The following is a 14077-nucleotide window of genomic DNA, read 5'->3' as shown; positions in this document are numbered from 1 at the left end:
TACACAAACAAGAAAGCAACATGGCATGGGAGGGAATGCTCACCATTTACATAAACAGGTCAGTCATCATGTTCATCCTGCGCAATGACAAACGTGCACCTTCATGAATCTGAATAACAACAAGATAATCATAAAACTGAAAAACATCCTCAGTTTTATACATTTCATTATTAGAAGAAAAGAGTTACCTCCATGATTGACCCCACTACATTGCTTTTGGGGTTTGTAGTCTTCTAACAACAAATGAATTATTGACCAGACAACTTCATTATTAACCACACTTGCCATCTAAGAAGAAACGAGTAAAAATGAATTACTCAAATGTCGAAAGGTATATTAAGGCCAATGATAAAAAATTAAAAATAAATAAATACTAACATTATGTATAGGTGTACCTCCATGATTGGCCACTATATCACTTTTGGGATTTGTCTTCTTCTAACAACAAATGGATTATTGACCTGACAACTTCATTATCAACCACGCTTGCCGTCTAAGAAGCATAGAGTAAAATGAATTACTCACAAGTCGGAAGGTATATTAAGGCCAATGATAAAAAAAGAGAGAAAATAAATACATACTAATATTATGTATAGGTGAACTGTGCACAACACGTAACAATTAGTACCGTCAAACAAAATGTAATACGTGGAGAAAAACACGTATACTTGAGGAAACAGATAGGCAAGTTTCCCTTGCAATACATGGGTAGAGAGATATAATTAGGGCATACTGTACCTTAAGGCGATTTAAGCACTTGCCTTAGGCCTCATGTGGAAAAGAGCGTATTAGAGTTATGTAATGTGGGTCCTACTTTAGGTTTCCTTTTATTGGTATAAAACGAGTTCATATCCTTTTGGACTCCTCTCTTTTTCTCTCTTTATTAGAGGTTCCATTTGTTATTTAATATTCACTCAAAACTCTTTCATGTGAGCCCATCTTATTAGATTTAAATTAAATGTGATCAATCTGGTAGAGTTTGAAACATATAAAGATGATTCTTCTACTTCTATCACTTCTTTTAAACATTTTCTTATTCTTCTAGACATTTTTTCCCTCACTTTTCTGATGGACTCTTTCTCACTGGTATTTTTCACGACCCTTACTACTGATCATAGGTCTATGAAAAAATAAAAATAAACATAATTGTGATCATCATCCTTGCTTTTATCGCAAATGAACATGGCTCATTCCCAGTAGAAGAGTGTATTTTCACATGGGCAACCACATGTTATAGACACACACACACACACACATTTCATTCAGTTATATTACAAACCATGTCATCTCATATTTAATTTTTTTAACTCATTTTAATTTACTTCATCCCAAGTTAGTTTTGATTGGTCTATTTGCCTCTAATCTTCTATGTAGACTCCATATCATCATCATCCTGGCCTTAATCCCATATGAATGGGGTAAGCCATGTGAATTCTCTTTTTCCATTCTTTTCTATTACATGCCAGCCCACCTGTTATATTCAACCTTTTAAAAATAATTTTTAATAATCATCTCAAGTTAATTTTGGTTGCCCTCTCCGTCTCTTACCATCTCTTACCTTCTGTGAGAACCAACCTTTCTCTTCAAGGGTCTTCATTGTATGTGTCCATACCATCTACATCTACTCTCTCTAAATTTCTCCCTCTTGGGTGGTGCCACTCGTAATTTTTCTCTCATATTGTCATTTATAACCATATATTTTGCAGTCACTTCAACCATCCATCTTAACATTCTCATTTCCGCTGCACGAAAGCATTGTTCTTATTTCTTTTCTAAAGCCCAACATTTTACTCCACATAGAATAGTTGGTCTTCAACGGTTCTATAAAATTTCCTTTTAACCTATTTGTTATCCTTTTGTCGCATAAAATGCCACTAGTTGGCCTCTATTTTGTCCATCTTGATCCAATTCTAGTAGTTATATCACACACTCTCTCCATCCTTTTGTAGTATTGATCCTATATATCAAAAATGGTTATTTTCAATGATTCATTGGTTTTGAAGTGCAATCATTATTATCAAGATCCAAATCTATACTAAATTTATATTCCATATTATCTGTTCTAGTTCGACTAATTTTTAATCCTTTTCATTCTAAGGCATCTCTCCACATTTCTGATTTTATTGTTGTGGGCAAAAAACATACACCATGGAATGTCAAATTTCTTGCTGGTGCATCTGCAAGTTTACATTATATGTGTCCATACCACCTAAGCCTGCTTTCTCTTATTTTACCACTAATAGTTGTTACTCCTAATCTATCCCTCACACTTTAATTTTTAATCATATTTCTTCTAGTCATTCTCATCATTTGTCTCAAACGCTATACAAAAAGATCCCAATAATTATTAACTCCTCAAAAAACTCGAGATCCAAGACAGTGTATCACAATAGTCCAACAAATGGCATGGACATCACTGACAATGGAAAAAAGAAGAAGAAGGGGGACAATGGCAATCCCACGACTTCATTTTTGGCTCAAACAGTCTTTAAGCCAAAAATTTTGAAACAAAATCCTAAGCTGAGTAAAAACTCAACTTCCATTTGTGACAACTTTTTTAAGGTTCGAATTTTTGCCACATTAATTTGTTTCGAGCCAGCCCTTGCTATAATATACTATCATAGCCACATTGAGGTACACAATCCTAAGCCGAGTAGAAACTCAACTTCCATTGGTGACAACTTTTTAAGGTTTAAATTTTTGCCGCATTAATTTGTTTCGAGCTAGCCCTTGCTATAATATACCATCATTGCCACATTGAGGTCAACTGTATCATTCTTAGATATCATTGCTCAATTTTTCAGCTTACTTTTGGACACTATATGATGAAACTAAATTCAACATAGGAGAAGCTTAGAAGATTACCACTACCCAGACATTAGGAGTGGAATAAGACTTGAGAAACAATACTTCCACAAGTTGACACAAAGATTTTTTTTTTTTTAGCACCAGTTGACACAAAGATGTTAATAAGGAAGAAATTTGCTTTTAGGGCACACCTGATTAAATTTAGTAGCTTCAATGCTGTCCAAATAAGGGACAACAAGAGGAGACTGGAGGGGTTTGGACATATATAAAGAACACCAAGAACTTAACAATTTTAATGAATGTGTTGGTGAGATTTTAAGCACCTGAAATACGGAGAGATTTAGATCTATGTGGTGATCAATCGTTGTTTTATGTGCCTTCGTAATGAGGAATCAATGGATCACCTTCTCATTCATTGCTATGTGGCTAGAGAGTGTTGGGATTTGATGCTTGGCTTATTTGGGCTTTATTGGGTTATGCCTAGATCTACAAGAGGGTTGATTGAGGCTTGGAGAGGTTGCCCTGTGGGGACTCACAGTCAGGATGCGTGGAGGGCTACACCGCTTTGTGTATGGTGGTGCATTTGGCTTGAAAGGAATAGGAGATATTTTGAAGGAAAGGCGATGTCGATTTCAGTGCTTAAATTCTCGATTATTTCCACTCTTTTTTGTTGGGTTTTAGGGAGAGATCATAGATCTTTGGAGGAAATTGTTGATTTTTTGGCCTCTTTGAAGGATTGAGTGGCTTTTTGTATTGTTCTTGGGTTCCGCTCCCCCTTGGAGTGTTTTTTTATAAAATTTTTTATTTATCAAAAAAAAAGTTTTAGATTTCAGATATGGATCTTGCATTCAATAATTACCACAAATTGGACATTATCACATTTTAGATCTCTCTCTCTCTCACTCTCTCTCTATCCCACACACAAGCGCGCGCACATTCTCTCATAGAGACACAAGTAGACATGCATGCACACGCTGACATGCATAGAGCAACAGGAGGAGACGGCAACGGCAGTGCCTGTAATTCTAAATCAAGTTTGCATAACCAATATATTAGTCCTTATTGAGAAAAAAACATAGTATTATTACTCAATTTCCATGGCCAAAAACTTCAGAAAATCAGCCAACACAACATTACAGTGATTGGGTCTGGGTATTTTTTTCTCAAAAGTGATGCTGCCCTATAAGAAAAAACCATTAAAAAAAAAGGTTTTGCCTCCAATTGTCCCGATCTTGATTCGAGCTCCAACTAGAGGCTTCTATTCATATCCGGTGGACCAGATGCACCTAACCCACAAAATTGTTATGCATAGTGTCAATGGTGCTCTACACCACTTGCAATGTCCACCATTATATATGAAAAATAATTTGATAATCTTTCGAAAATTCTTAAATTTTTTATTGGGAATTTTAATAATTTTGTGATGTTGTGGCCCAAATTTGGTGCCGGTAGCCCGATATATAAGGGCATTGAGGGTTTGGAGTGGGTAGAGAGAGGCACTGAAAATCGCACAGATTGAGAGTGAGGGGCTGAAACTTGCAATCTCCGATTTTACACATAACTCTTGCCGGATCTCCACCGTGGACGTAGGCTTTGCTGAACCACGTATAAATCTTTGTATTGTTTGTGTGGTGTGTTTATTTTTCTGTCGTGTTTTGTAATTGTTGTTCGCTGCGTTTGTCACAACAAATTTGATATTGCAAGTACTAAAATGCTGAATTTTCAAGGGAAGAGAAACAAAGGAGGATACACTTTGGGGTTTTGTGATTCTAGTTGGTAGCACTAAAAGTTATGAGCTCTGGCACTTTGATGGCTATATGGAACCTTACCTGAGTAGGGGAAAAATGAACATACCTGAGGCTTTCTAATAAGCTCTTTGAGGACAGATAGAAGAGTTAAACGGAGTTGCTTGAAGAGGACGGCAATTTGGGCTGGTGCTGTTAATTTTAACCAACCATCTATAGTGATTATTCCAGTCTGCAATATGGAAACAACAAATTAATACACCATTACTTGAATGGAAAAACAGCAAAAACAATTGGAACATAAGATTCCTGTGTTTAAATGTGTATATAAATATATATATTTAAATATATATACAATGTACACAACATATTATACAATAGAGTTGTGTAGAAAGTTTTCACCATAGCCTCTAATATGCATATGTTAGATTTACCATTCATTCCATATTTGGCGTCTTATCATTTTGACTATAAATATGATGTGCATTAAAGGCTCTCGCCAATAACTCCTAAAATAAATTATACCAAAAGATTTCTCATTATTTAGGCATCTTAAGGGCATACTAACAAAATTGGTTAATTGGATTCATATATTCGCATCTGTTGGGAACATTTGTTTTTGTTTATCCAGTTAAAAAGTAGGGTCATTTGGTAGGATTTATATTTCTTGTTTATTGCTTTCAAAAGGCCGAAAAACACAAATAGGCCAGTTGAACATGCTTGGTAAATTTGTTTCTATTTTAAAATTATGTTAAAAAAGTTGTATCCACTTTTTTATGGAAAAAAGACGGGAAACATGCTCTCACTGCAACGCCTCTTTAGTATCTCCGCCCCAACACTTCGTTCATATCTCTCTCCTCACGACAGGAGCTCCCTTCTCTCTTCATTCACGATCTCCATTCTCTCTCTTCAATTTGTGCGAGCCTAACCCTAACCAGCCCAATGGTGAAGCTTCTCGCTGGTGATTCTCTTTTCTCTAGCCAACAAAGGATGAGCCAAGGGTAGCTAATAGCTGTGAAGTTAGTCCTTAAAATCTTGTAATTTGATGGTTTTAAAACCCTAGAAATTTCAGTAAGGAACCCTAGCAAATGGGCTTCAGTGGTATAGTAACACCATGGTAAGAAGCAAGTCATCAGTTATACTGCGGTTCGCTCTTAGCCGGTCCTGATAGCCCAGAACAATTATTAGCTTCCAACCATGAACCAAATTGAAAACCACCCAAGCTTCTATGTTTTAAATTCAAAAAAAGTTATTGATGTTTCTAGCTGGTTAAAGCCTGAGAAAATTATCTTTATACATATATACAATTGCTTAAATTTTCGAGGAAAAAAAAAAAAAAAAAGCCTGAGAAAATTTGTAGTGGTTGTCAGATGGGAAAGAGTCGTTGCCTCCTCGAAGCCCGTCAACCCCAAAAGTCGAAGGAAGCCCGGGACCATTACTTCGGAATGAAGCAAAGAGAAGTTTGTGGGGGAGGAGAGATTCTCTCCCAAAATTGAGCTTGTGTGTGTGTGTGTGTGTAAAGCACATGACATGATGACAAATTGGCCAGATTTGCATACATACATAAGATGTGCCAGATTTGCATACACACATGATAACATTTAACATTCAGGTTGGATTATTATTTGCTTGATCTTTTTCTCTCAATCCATGTAATTCCCTTCTTCACTAGTGGAAGAACATTTTTCTGAAGCATTTCGAAGTTGTGTGAATTGAATTACCCTTATCATATACTTTAGGAAGTTGCCACAGTACTTCGAAGTTTTCTTAATTTGATTTTTGCCACATTACTTCAACTAAATTTATTTTTTAACTCAGGGATTGATCTTTGGAAACTTTTATTGAAATTCAAAGTTGAGTCCAAACTCAAGTCCGTGGTCTAAATATTATTGGAGCTAGGACTCCAAAAACTGAAATTTATTGACAGAACTCTATATCTTGGACTCAGGTAGATAGAGCTCTTGATCTTTAAGCTCAGTTGCTTGTATTATGCTTTTGGAAATTCAATGACTGGTCATGTTAATTTGAGTGGAATTATTGATGCTAGAATAGAGTGTAATGATAATGAAATCAAGTGTAGAATACTTGCTTCAGGAGTTCGGGAGATAAAATTATGAACCAACTATTGAAGAAGTTGGTAGCAGTCAAATCCTTTTGGAGACAGATGTCACACCGAGTCAATTGCGCCAAATAAACAATTTTAACAACCATCTACTCCAAAAGCTTAAGCTGTTAGAGAGGGTATAACTTTAATATTTAAATCCTTCAACACGTACCCTCACGTGTGGCCTTCTTTTGGTCCAGCATGTATTTTCAATTTTAATTTTCAAGGTGGCGGTGAGGTTTGAACTCGAGACCTTTGGCTCTGATACCATGTTCCATCTACTCCAAAAGCTTAAGCTGTTAGAGAAGGTGTAACTTTAATATTTAAATCCTTCAACAAATGAGTTTCATGATAATATAGCCAAGCAGTTGTGGAGAAGTGTGCAAAGCCGTTGAATAATTTTTAAATGGCTTATGGCATGTTGATGGTAGATGTGCAATGGATACTATAAAATAAAAAATAAAAAAAAAATAAAAAATAAAAAAGGAAAATAAATGGAAGATGTGTAGATGACTGTAATATGAAACGAATTTGTTTTGTTGCATCATGACATGTATTTGGACCAACCTTTGGATTGTGGATGTAGCTTTTTGACAGGTTATTATTGTTTGAGAGGACTATATAAATTCATACGCTGATTCATGTGAGTATTTATTTATTTTTGTTAAGCGCTTGAAAAAAGCCAAAACAGTAGACTGGACACTATGGACATGATAATGTATACTTGCTGCTTAATGGTCAGTAAATGTTTGCTTGAAGTCTCTGAAATGGACAGTGGACATGTATTGATTGGTTTGCTATAGCTTCAGGTAAATACTTTTATAAGATACATGTTGTATTTGCTTTGGGTCGTCATTATTTTATGCAGGAAATATACATTACCAAACATGTTTTTGTTTACTTACCAAACACTGATTCTATTTTCATAAAATTACAAAATAAACACAAACGCCTATAAATAGAAATAGCAAATATGAAACAAATAAACGTAAATGTTACCAAAAGACCCCTTTGATTTCACATCCATATTGCTTACTGCTACAATTATTTGGGTACATATATACATAAGATCATCATTACTATCCTTGCCTTTATCACGTACAAATGTGGTCGGCCACATGGATTCTCTTTTTCCACTCTTTCCTATCACAAACCATATCTCCTACTTGTTTTAATTTTTTAAAATAATTTCTTATCACTTCATTCCATGTTAGTTTTTCTACCTCTTTGTCTCTTGCCTTCTATGTACATCAATCTTCCTCTCCTCACGTGTGCATCTATAGGTTGGCATTTAATATTGCTCATACTACCTAAGTCTACTCTCTATTATTTTCTCACTAATAAGTGCCACATCTATTTTCTCCCTAATTCTTTGATTATTAATCTTATCTTTCCTAGTTTTTCCTAACATCCATCTTAACATCCACATTTCCACCACATGTATGCATTGTTCATGTTTCCTTTTTAAAGCCTGACATTCCACCCCATATAAAATAGCCTGTCTAATGACCGTTCTATATACTTTCCCCTTAAACTTATTTGGATTTGTTTATCGCATAAAACCCCCACTAGTGTTCCTCCACTTTGTCCAACCTATACCAATTCTACTACTTACATCATCATCAATCTCTCCATCTTTTTGTACAATTGATCCTAAGAATCGGATATAGTTATTTTGAGTAATGCTTTGATCTTCAAGTTTGATTGCTACATTATCAATTTCTAGCACTGCTAAATTTACATTCCATGTATTCCGTTTTAGTTCTAGTAATTTTTAAGCCTTTTGATTCTAGTGCCGTTCTCAAAGCCTCTTAACTTTATTGCTGTTAGAATGTTATATATATATATATATATAAGTGTTGGGTCATTATGTAATTACAGAAAGTTGATAGGGCCCTTGTGTTATTAAGTAAGACTTGTAATCTTTATATAAGCCTGCATAGGCTAATTAGGTTAGGAATGTTACAAATACAAGATACGATCTCTCCCTCTCTCTCTCTCTCTCTCTCTCTCATATGATTTTGAACATGGTATCAGAGCACTGCGATCATGGGTGTGAGAGTCTGTAATTGGGTTGTTCTTGTATAAGATCGGAGCAATTGTGGTGTTGGTGGTCTTTGCTGGCAGTTCCTCATTTGTTGTCCTCAGCAGCTTCACCGTCGTCAGATTTGAAGCTTGTTCGTCATCGCCGGCAGCTCCTCTTTGTTCTTCAGCGAGCTCACCGATATTGGTAGTCTCGATTCGCAGAAGTGAGGTTCATCTTTTTGATTCGCCGACATCTACAATCTCGATTTGCGATCGCTGCTTATTGATTCGGCTGTTGATTGTGAGTGGGTTGCCATTGTCTCCGTTGCGTTGTTCACCGGCGTCTGTGAAGGTGTGAAGAAGAAGACCTATGTTTGGTTACACAGATATAGCTATTCCAACCCTGGTTACTAAACCTGGGATAGCTTAGGTCCGCCCGACCCGTTTGACCAGATCCAGTCTGTTTGACCAGATCCGGCCCATTTTCCAGGTTCGGCCAGAATACAAATTCTTCTATTTTTTTTCTTTCTTCTCTGTTTTGCTGGATTCAACATGGCATCCAATTCAGATTTGCTTTCTCCCACGAACAGTCTTCATTCTCCCATGACTTCAGTTAAACTCAATGGGAAGAATTATATACTGTGGGCTAAATCTGTTGCCATTTTTCTCAAAGGCAGAGGTCTTGGTACTCATCTGACTGAAGAGAAACTCAAGGCAACTGATGTTTCTTTTGATGCATGGGAAAAGGAAGATGCGCAGATCATCTCTATGATGATAAACAACATTGAACCCCAAATCAGTTCAACGTTACTTTATTTGGATACTGCCAAGGAGATATGGGACAGATTGCAGCAATTGTATTCTAGGACAGGTAATATCACTCGTGTCTATGAACTTTGTAAGCAGTACTTCAATCTTGAACAAGGTACTCAAAGTATAGAAGAGTATTATTCCAAAGTTATAGGAGTCTGTGAAGAGCTAAATATGTATCAGCCCATTACTGCTGATGTTCACAGTATACAACAATCGTGCGGATTTTAATGTTGTCCGTTTTCTTACTGGTTTATCATCAGCATATGAGCCTTTTTGTGCACAGATTATGGGCAGCAACACTTCCATCTCTTGCTGAGGTGTTTTCTCGACTTCAGCGTGCTACACTTGCAAGTGATACATCAAATTTGAATGCTAGACAGAGTAGTGAGCGTTCAGCATTGGTAGTTTCAAACGGTGAACATAATGCTTACCGTGGAGGCTGTGGGGGATGCTCCACACGTGGTGGTCGTGATTCACGAGGAGGACGTGGCCGTGGCAAGGAATCAAGAAAATGTACTCATTGTGGTCTTTCTAATCATACTGTGAACTTTTGTTGGGACCTTCATGGGAAACCATCTAGTTATGCAAATCAAGTTTCCTCTTCTCCGAATGATGTTGCTTCTGGATCTCACAATATAGCTGAATCAGTTACGGTCCCTGTTCCACGGTATGACTATACTCAGTTTTTGTCTTATAAGCAAGCATCTAATTAATCTTCCACGGCTACCTTTGCCCAGTCAGGTACTGCACACACATGTCTATTGTCTTCCACTCGCAGTCCTTGGATCATAGACACTGGAGCATCTGATCATATGACCGGATGTTCTTCTCTTATATCTGATTTTCATTCTGTACCTCCTTCTCAAGGTGTTACTCTTGCTAATGGTTCATCCACTCAGGTTTCAAGTTTGGGGATGACTCAACTTAGTGATTCATTGTCTCTCTCGTCTGTTTTACATGTTCCGCAGTTTCCCTTTAATTTAATGTCTATCAGTAAGCTTACTAAATCTCTTCAGTGCTCTGTTACATTTGATCCTACTTCTTGTGTGTTTCAGGATCTCAAGACGAAGAAGAAGATTGGTACGGGGCATGAAGCTGGTGGCTTATATTATTTTGATTTCAAACCTTATCCTGTGGCTCTTCAGTCTTCTCTGTTTCCAGTGGCACTGTCGACTTGGTCACCCGTCACTTCAAGTTTTGAAGCGTCAAGTTCCTAGTCTTAGTCATTTGAAATTCTTGTCATATGAAGTTTGTCAACTTAGTAAGCACCATCGCGTGCCTTTCAAGTCTAGGGTTAATAATCGTGTCTCTAGTCCTTTTCATTTGGTTCATTCAGATGTATGGGGTCCAATAAAACATTCTTCAATCAATAAATTTCATTATTTTGTGACATTTGTGGATGATTATTCTTGCCTGACTTGGTTGTTTCTAATGAAAGATCGTTCTGAGTTGTTTTTAATTTTTCAAAAATTTCACAAAGAAATCAAAACTCAGTTTGGATGCCCAATTCGTATTCTACGTTCTGATAATGCTAAGGAATATTCTTCAACTCCATTTGATACATATCATAGTGATAAAGGAATTATTCATCAAAATTCATGTGTATGTACTCCTCAACAAAATGGAGTTGCAGAACGTAAGAATCGACATCTCTTAGAAGTAACTCGTGCTCTTTTGTTTCATATGCGTATGCCTAAACGGTTTTGGGGTGATGTTGTTCTTACTGCCTGTCATCTTATTAACCGTATGCCGTCATCTGTATTAGATGGCAAATCTCCACATTCTATTTTATTTCCTGATTCTCCCTTGTTTTCTCTTCCTCCTAGGGTTTTTGGATGTGTATGTTATGTCCAATCTTAGTCCTGGTTTTGACAAACTAGACCCACGTGCCACAAAGTGTGTATTTCTTGGCTACTCTCGTTCTCGTAAAGGTTATCGCTGCTATAGTCCTGTTTCTCAACGGTACTTTATTAGCGCGGATGTCACATTTTGTGAATCCATCCCCTATTTTTCAGATACTGATTCACTTCTTGATATCACTCTTGAGTCGTCTCTTTCTGCAATTCCTCTTCCTTCACTCTCTCTTCAACCTCGATCTCTGGTTCCTTCGCCTGCCCCGTTACAGGTGTACACTCAAAGACCAAAGCCATTTGCTGTCGTGCCTCCTCCATCGTCTTCAGAGTCTTTTGATCCTACACCTTCCACTGTGTCTGAATCCTTGCCTATTGCACTTCGTAAAGCTCCTCGCTCGTGTGTTACTAAACATCCCATTGCTCAGTATGTCTCTTATAATTCAATATCGCCATCTTTCTTATGTTTTTCCTCTAAGTTGTCTACTACATTTGTTCCTAAGACTGTGCATGATGATTTGTCTGATTCGGGCTGGAGGAAAGCAATGCAAGATGAAATGGATGCTTTGCATAAGAATGGCACGTGGAATCTTGTTACATTACCTCCGGGTGCCAAACTGTTGGTTGTCGCTGGGTATATACTGTAAAGTATCTTCCAGATGGGTCCGTTGAGCGTTTAAAAGCACGTCTTGTTGCCAAAGGTTATACCCAGACTTATGGTATTGACTATGATGAAACGTTTGCCCCCGTTGCTAAGATTTCTTCTATTCGTGTTTTGATTTCTCTTGCTACTAATCGACATTGGCCTCTGTTTCAGTTAGACATTAAAAATGTTTCTTTGCATGGTGACTTAGCAGAAGAGGTTTATATGGAGCAACCACCTGGGTTTGTTGCTCAGGGGGAGTATCTTTACACTGTTTGTCGCCTTAAAAAGGCCCTGTATGGATTGAAACAATCTCCACGGGTTTGGTTTGGGAAATTCTCTGAGGTGGCATTAAAATTTGGTCTTAATAGATGTCAGACCGACTATTCGGTGTTTCGCCAACGCACTAAAGCTGGCTTCATATTTCTTGTGGTGTATATAGATGATATTGTGATCACAGGTGATGATTCTGAAGGCATTGCTAAGTTGAAGTTGTTTCTGCAATATCGATTCCACATTAAAGACTTGGGTAAACTTAGGTATTTCTTGGGTATTGAAGTTACTAGATCCAAGAAGGGTATAAGTTTATCCCAACGAAAATATGTGTTGGACTTATTAGAAGAAACAGGTATGTTGGGTGGTCGTCCGGTTGATGCTTCTATGGATTGAAATACAAAAATTGTGTCTGATAAGGGTGATCTATTTAATGACCCCAGGCAGATTTCGTCACCTTGTTGGGAAATTAATTTATCTCACTATCACTCGACCTGATATTTCATATGCAGCTAGTGTTGTAAGTCAGTTCATGGGAGTCCCTAGAATGCCACATTGGATTGCTATTCTTCGGATTATCCGATATCTCAAGCAAGCTCCAGGTTTAGGGTTACTATATAAATCAAATGGTCATCTCAGGGTGAAAGGTTTTACAGATACTGATTGGGCTAGTTCTCCTTCAGATAGGAGATCTACTACAGGATACTGCACATTTATAGGAGGAAATCACATTACATGGCGAAGTAAAAAGCAAACAGTGGTAGCTCGATCTAGTGTTGAAGCTGAGTATAAGGCAATGGCCCATACCACTAGTGAGTTGACATGGATACAACATTTTCTAAAGGAACTTGGGTTGACAGTTGAAGCTCCTACTCCATTGTTCAATGATAATCAAGCAGCAGTTCACATTACATCAAATCCTGTGTTTCATGAGAGGACAAAACATATTGAAGTTGATTGTCACTTCATTCGAGAAAAACTATTAAGTGGGAGCATCTCTACTCTATTTGTGAAGTTTGAAGATCAATTAGCTGATATGTTTACCAAAGCATTCGGTCATAACCGGTTAAGAACTATCTGTTCCAAGCTGGGATTATTTGATATATATTCTCCAGCTTGAGGGGGAGTGTTAGAATGTTATATATATATATATATATATATATATATATATATATATAAGTGTTGGGTCATTATGTAATTACAGAAAGTTGATAGGGCCCTTGTGTTATTAAGTAAGACTTGTAATCTTAATATAAGCCTGCATAGGCTTATTAGGTTAGAAATGTTGCAAATACAAGATACGATCTCTCTCTCTCTCTCTCTCTCATATGATTTTGAACAATTGCTAAGCCTCCTTAGAGCTATCCAATAGCACCATGTCATCCACAAATAACATGCACCATGGAAGGTCTCCTTTTAAGTCTTTTCATTATCTCATCCAAGATTATTGTAAATAAATATGAACTTAGCGCTAAACCTTGGTGTAATCCTACTCTTATAGAAAAATCAATCGTCTCCCCACATATCATACAAATTCTAGTCTTAGTATCATTATACATATCCTGAAAAAGTTTTACAAATCTCACGGGAATATGTTTTCTAGAGCCTATCAAATCATGTCTCTTGGAACTTCTATCCTATGTCTTCTCGAAGTATATAAAAACCATGTCTAGATTTTTTTGTTTATTTCTACAACCCTCTACTAACTGCCTTAATAAGTAAATGAACTCTGTAGTGGATCCCCCTTGCATTTAATCCAAATTTATTTTTGGACATTTTTTCATTAGTCTTTGTTCTATCACCCTTTCCTATAATT

General features: G+C 36.9%; 1 protein-coding gene across 5 annotated transcripts in view; it reads right to left on the bottom strand.

Annotated features, from left to right (window-relative positions):
- The window catches only part of LOC132294389 (DExH-box ATP-dependent RNA helicase DExH7, chloroplastic), a 77297-nt gene that overhangs the window by 609 nt on the left and 62611 nt on the right, over window positions 1-14077 (bottom strand). For 2 of the 5 annotated variants that reach the window (XM_059792223.1, XM_059792226.1), the window contains 4 exons: window positions 4663-4785; window positions 396-493; window positions 189-288; window positions 44-109 (listed from right to left, as the gene is read on the bottom strand). In XM_059792223.1, the coding sequence (XP_059648206.1) occupies window positions 416-493; window positions 4663-4785 (201 nt within the window). In that variant the 3' untranslated portion in view covers window positions 44-109; window positions 189-288; window positions 396-415. Of the gene's footprint in view, window positions 1-43; window positions 110-188; window positions 289-378; window positions 494-4662; window positions 4786-14077 lie in introns of all 5 variants that reach the window. The other 3 variants (XM_059792224.1, XM_059792225.1, XM_059792227.1) reach the window with 3 other exon arrangements.

The sequence above is a fragment of the Cornus florida genome, unplaced genomic scaffold, assembly GCF_030987335.1.
Source record: "Cornus florida cultivar Cherokee Brave unplaced genomic scaffold, ASM3098733v1 CherokeeBrave_3.0.0_Hap2_Chr02, whole genome shotgun sequence".
Taxonomy (NCBI): Eukaryota; Viridiplantae; Streptophyta; class Magnoliopsida; order Cornales; family Cornaceae; genus Cornus; species Cornus florida.
This window is presented reverse-complemented; position numbering and strand designations above follow the sequence as displayed.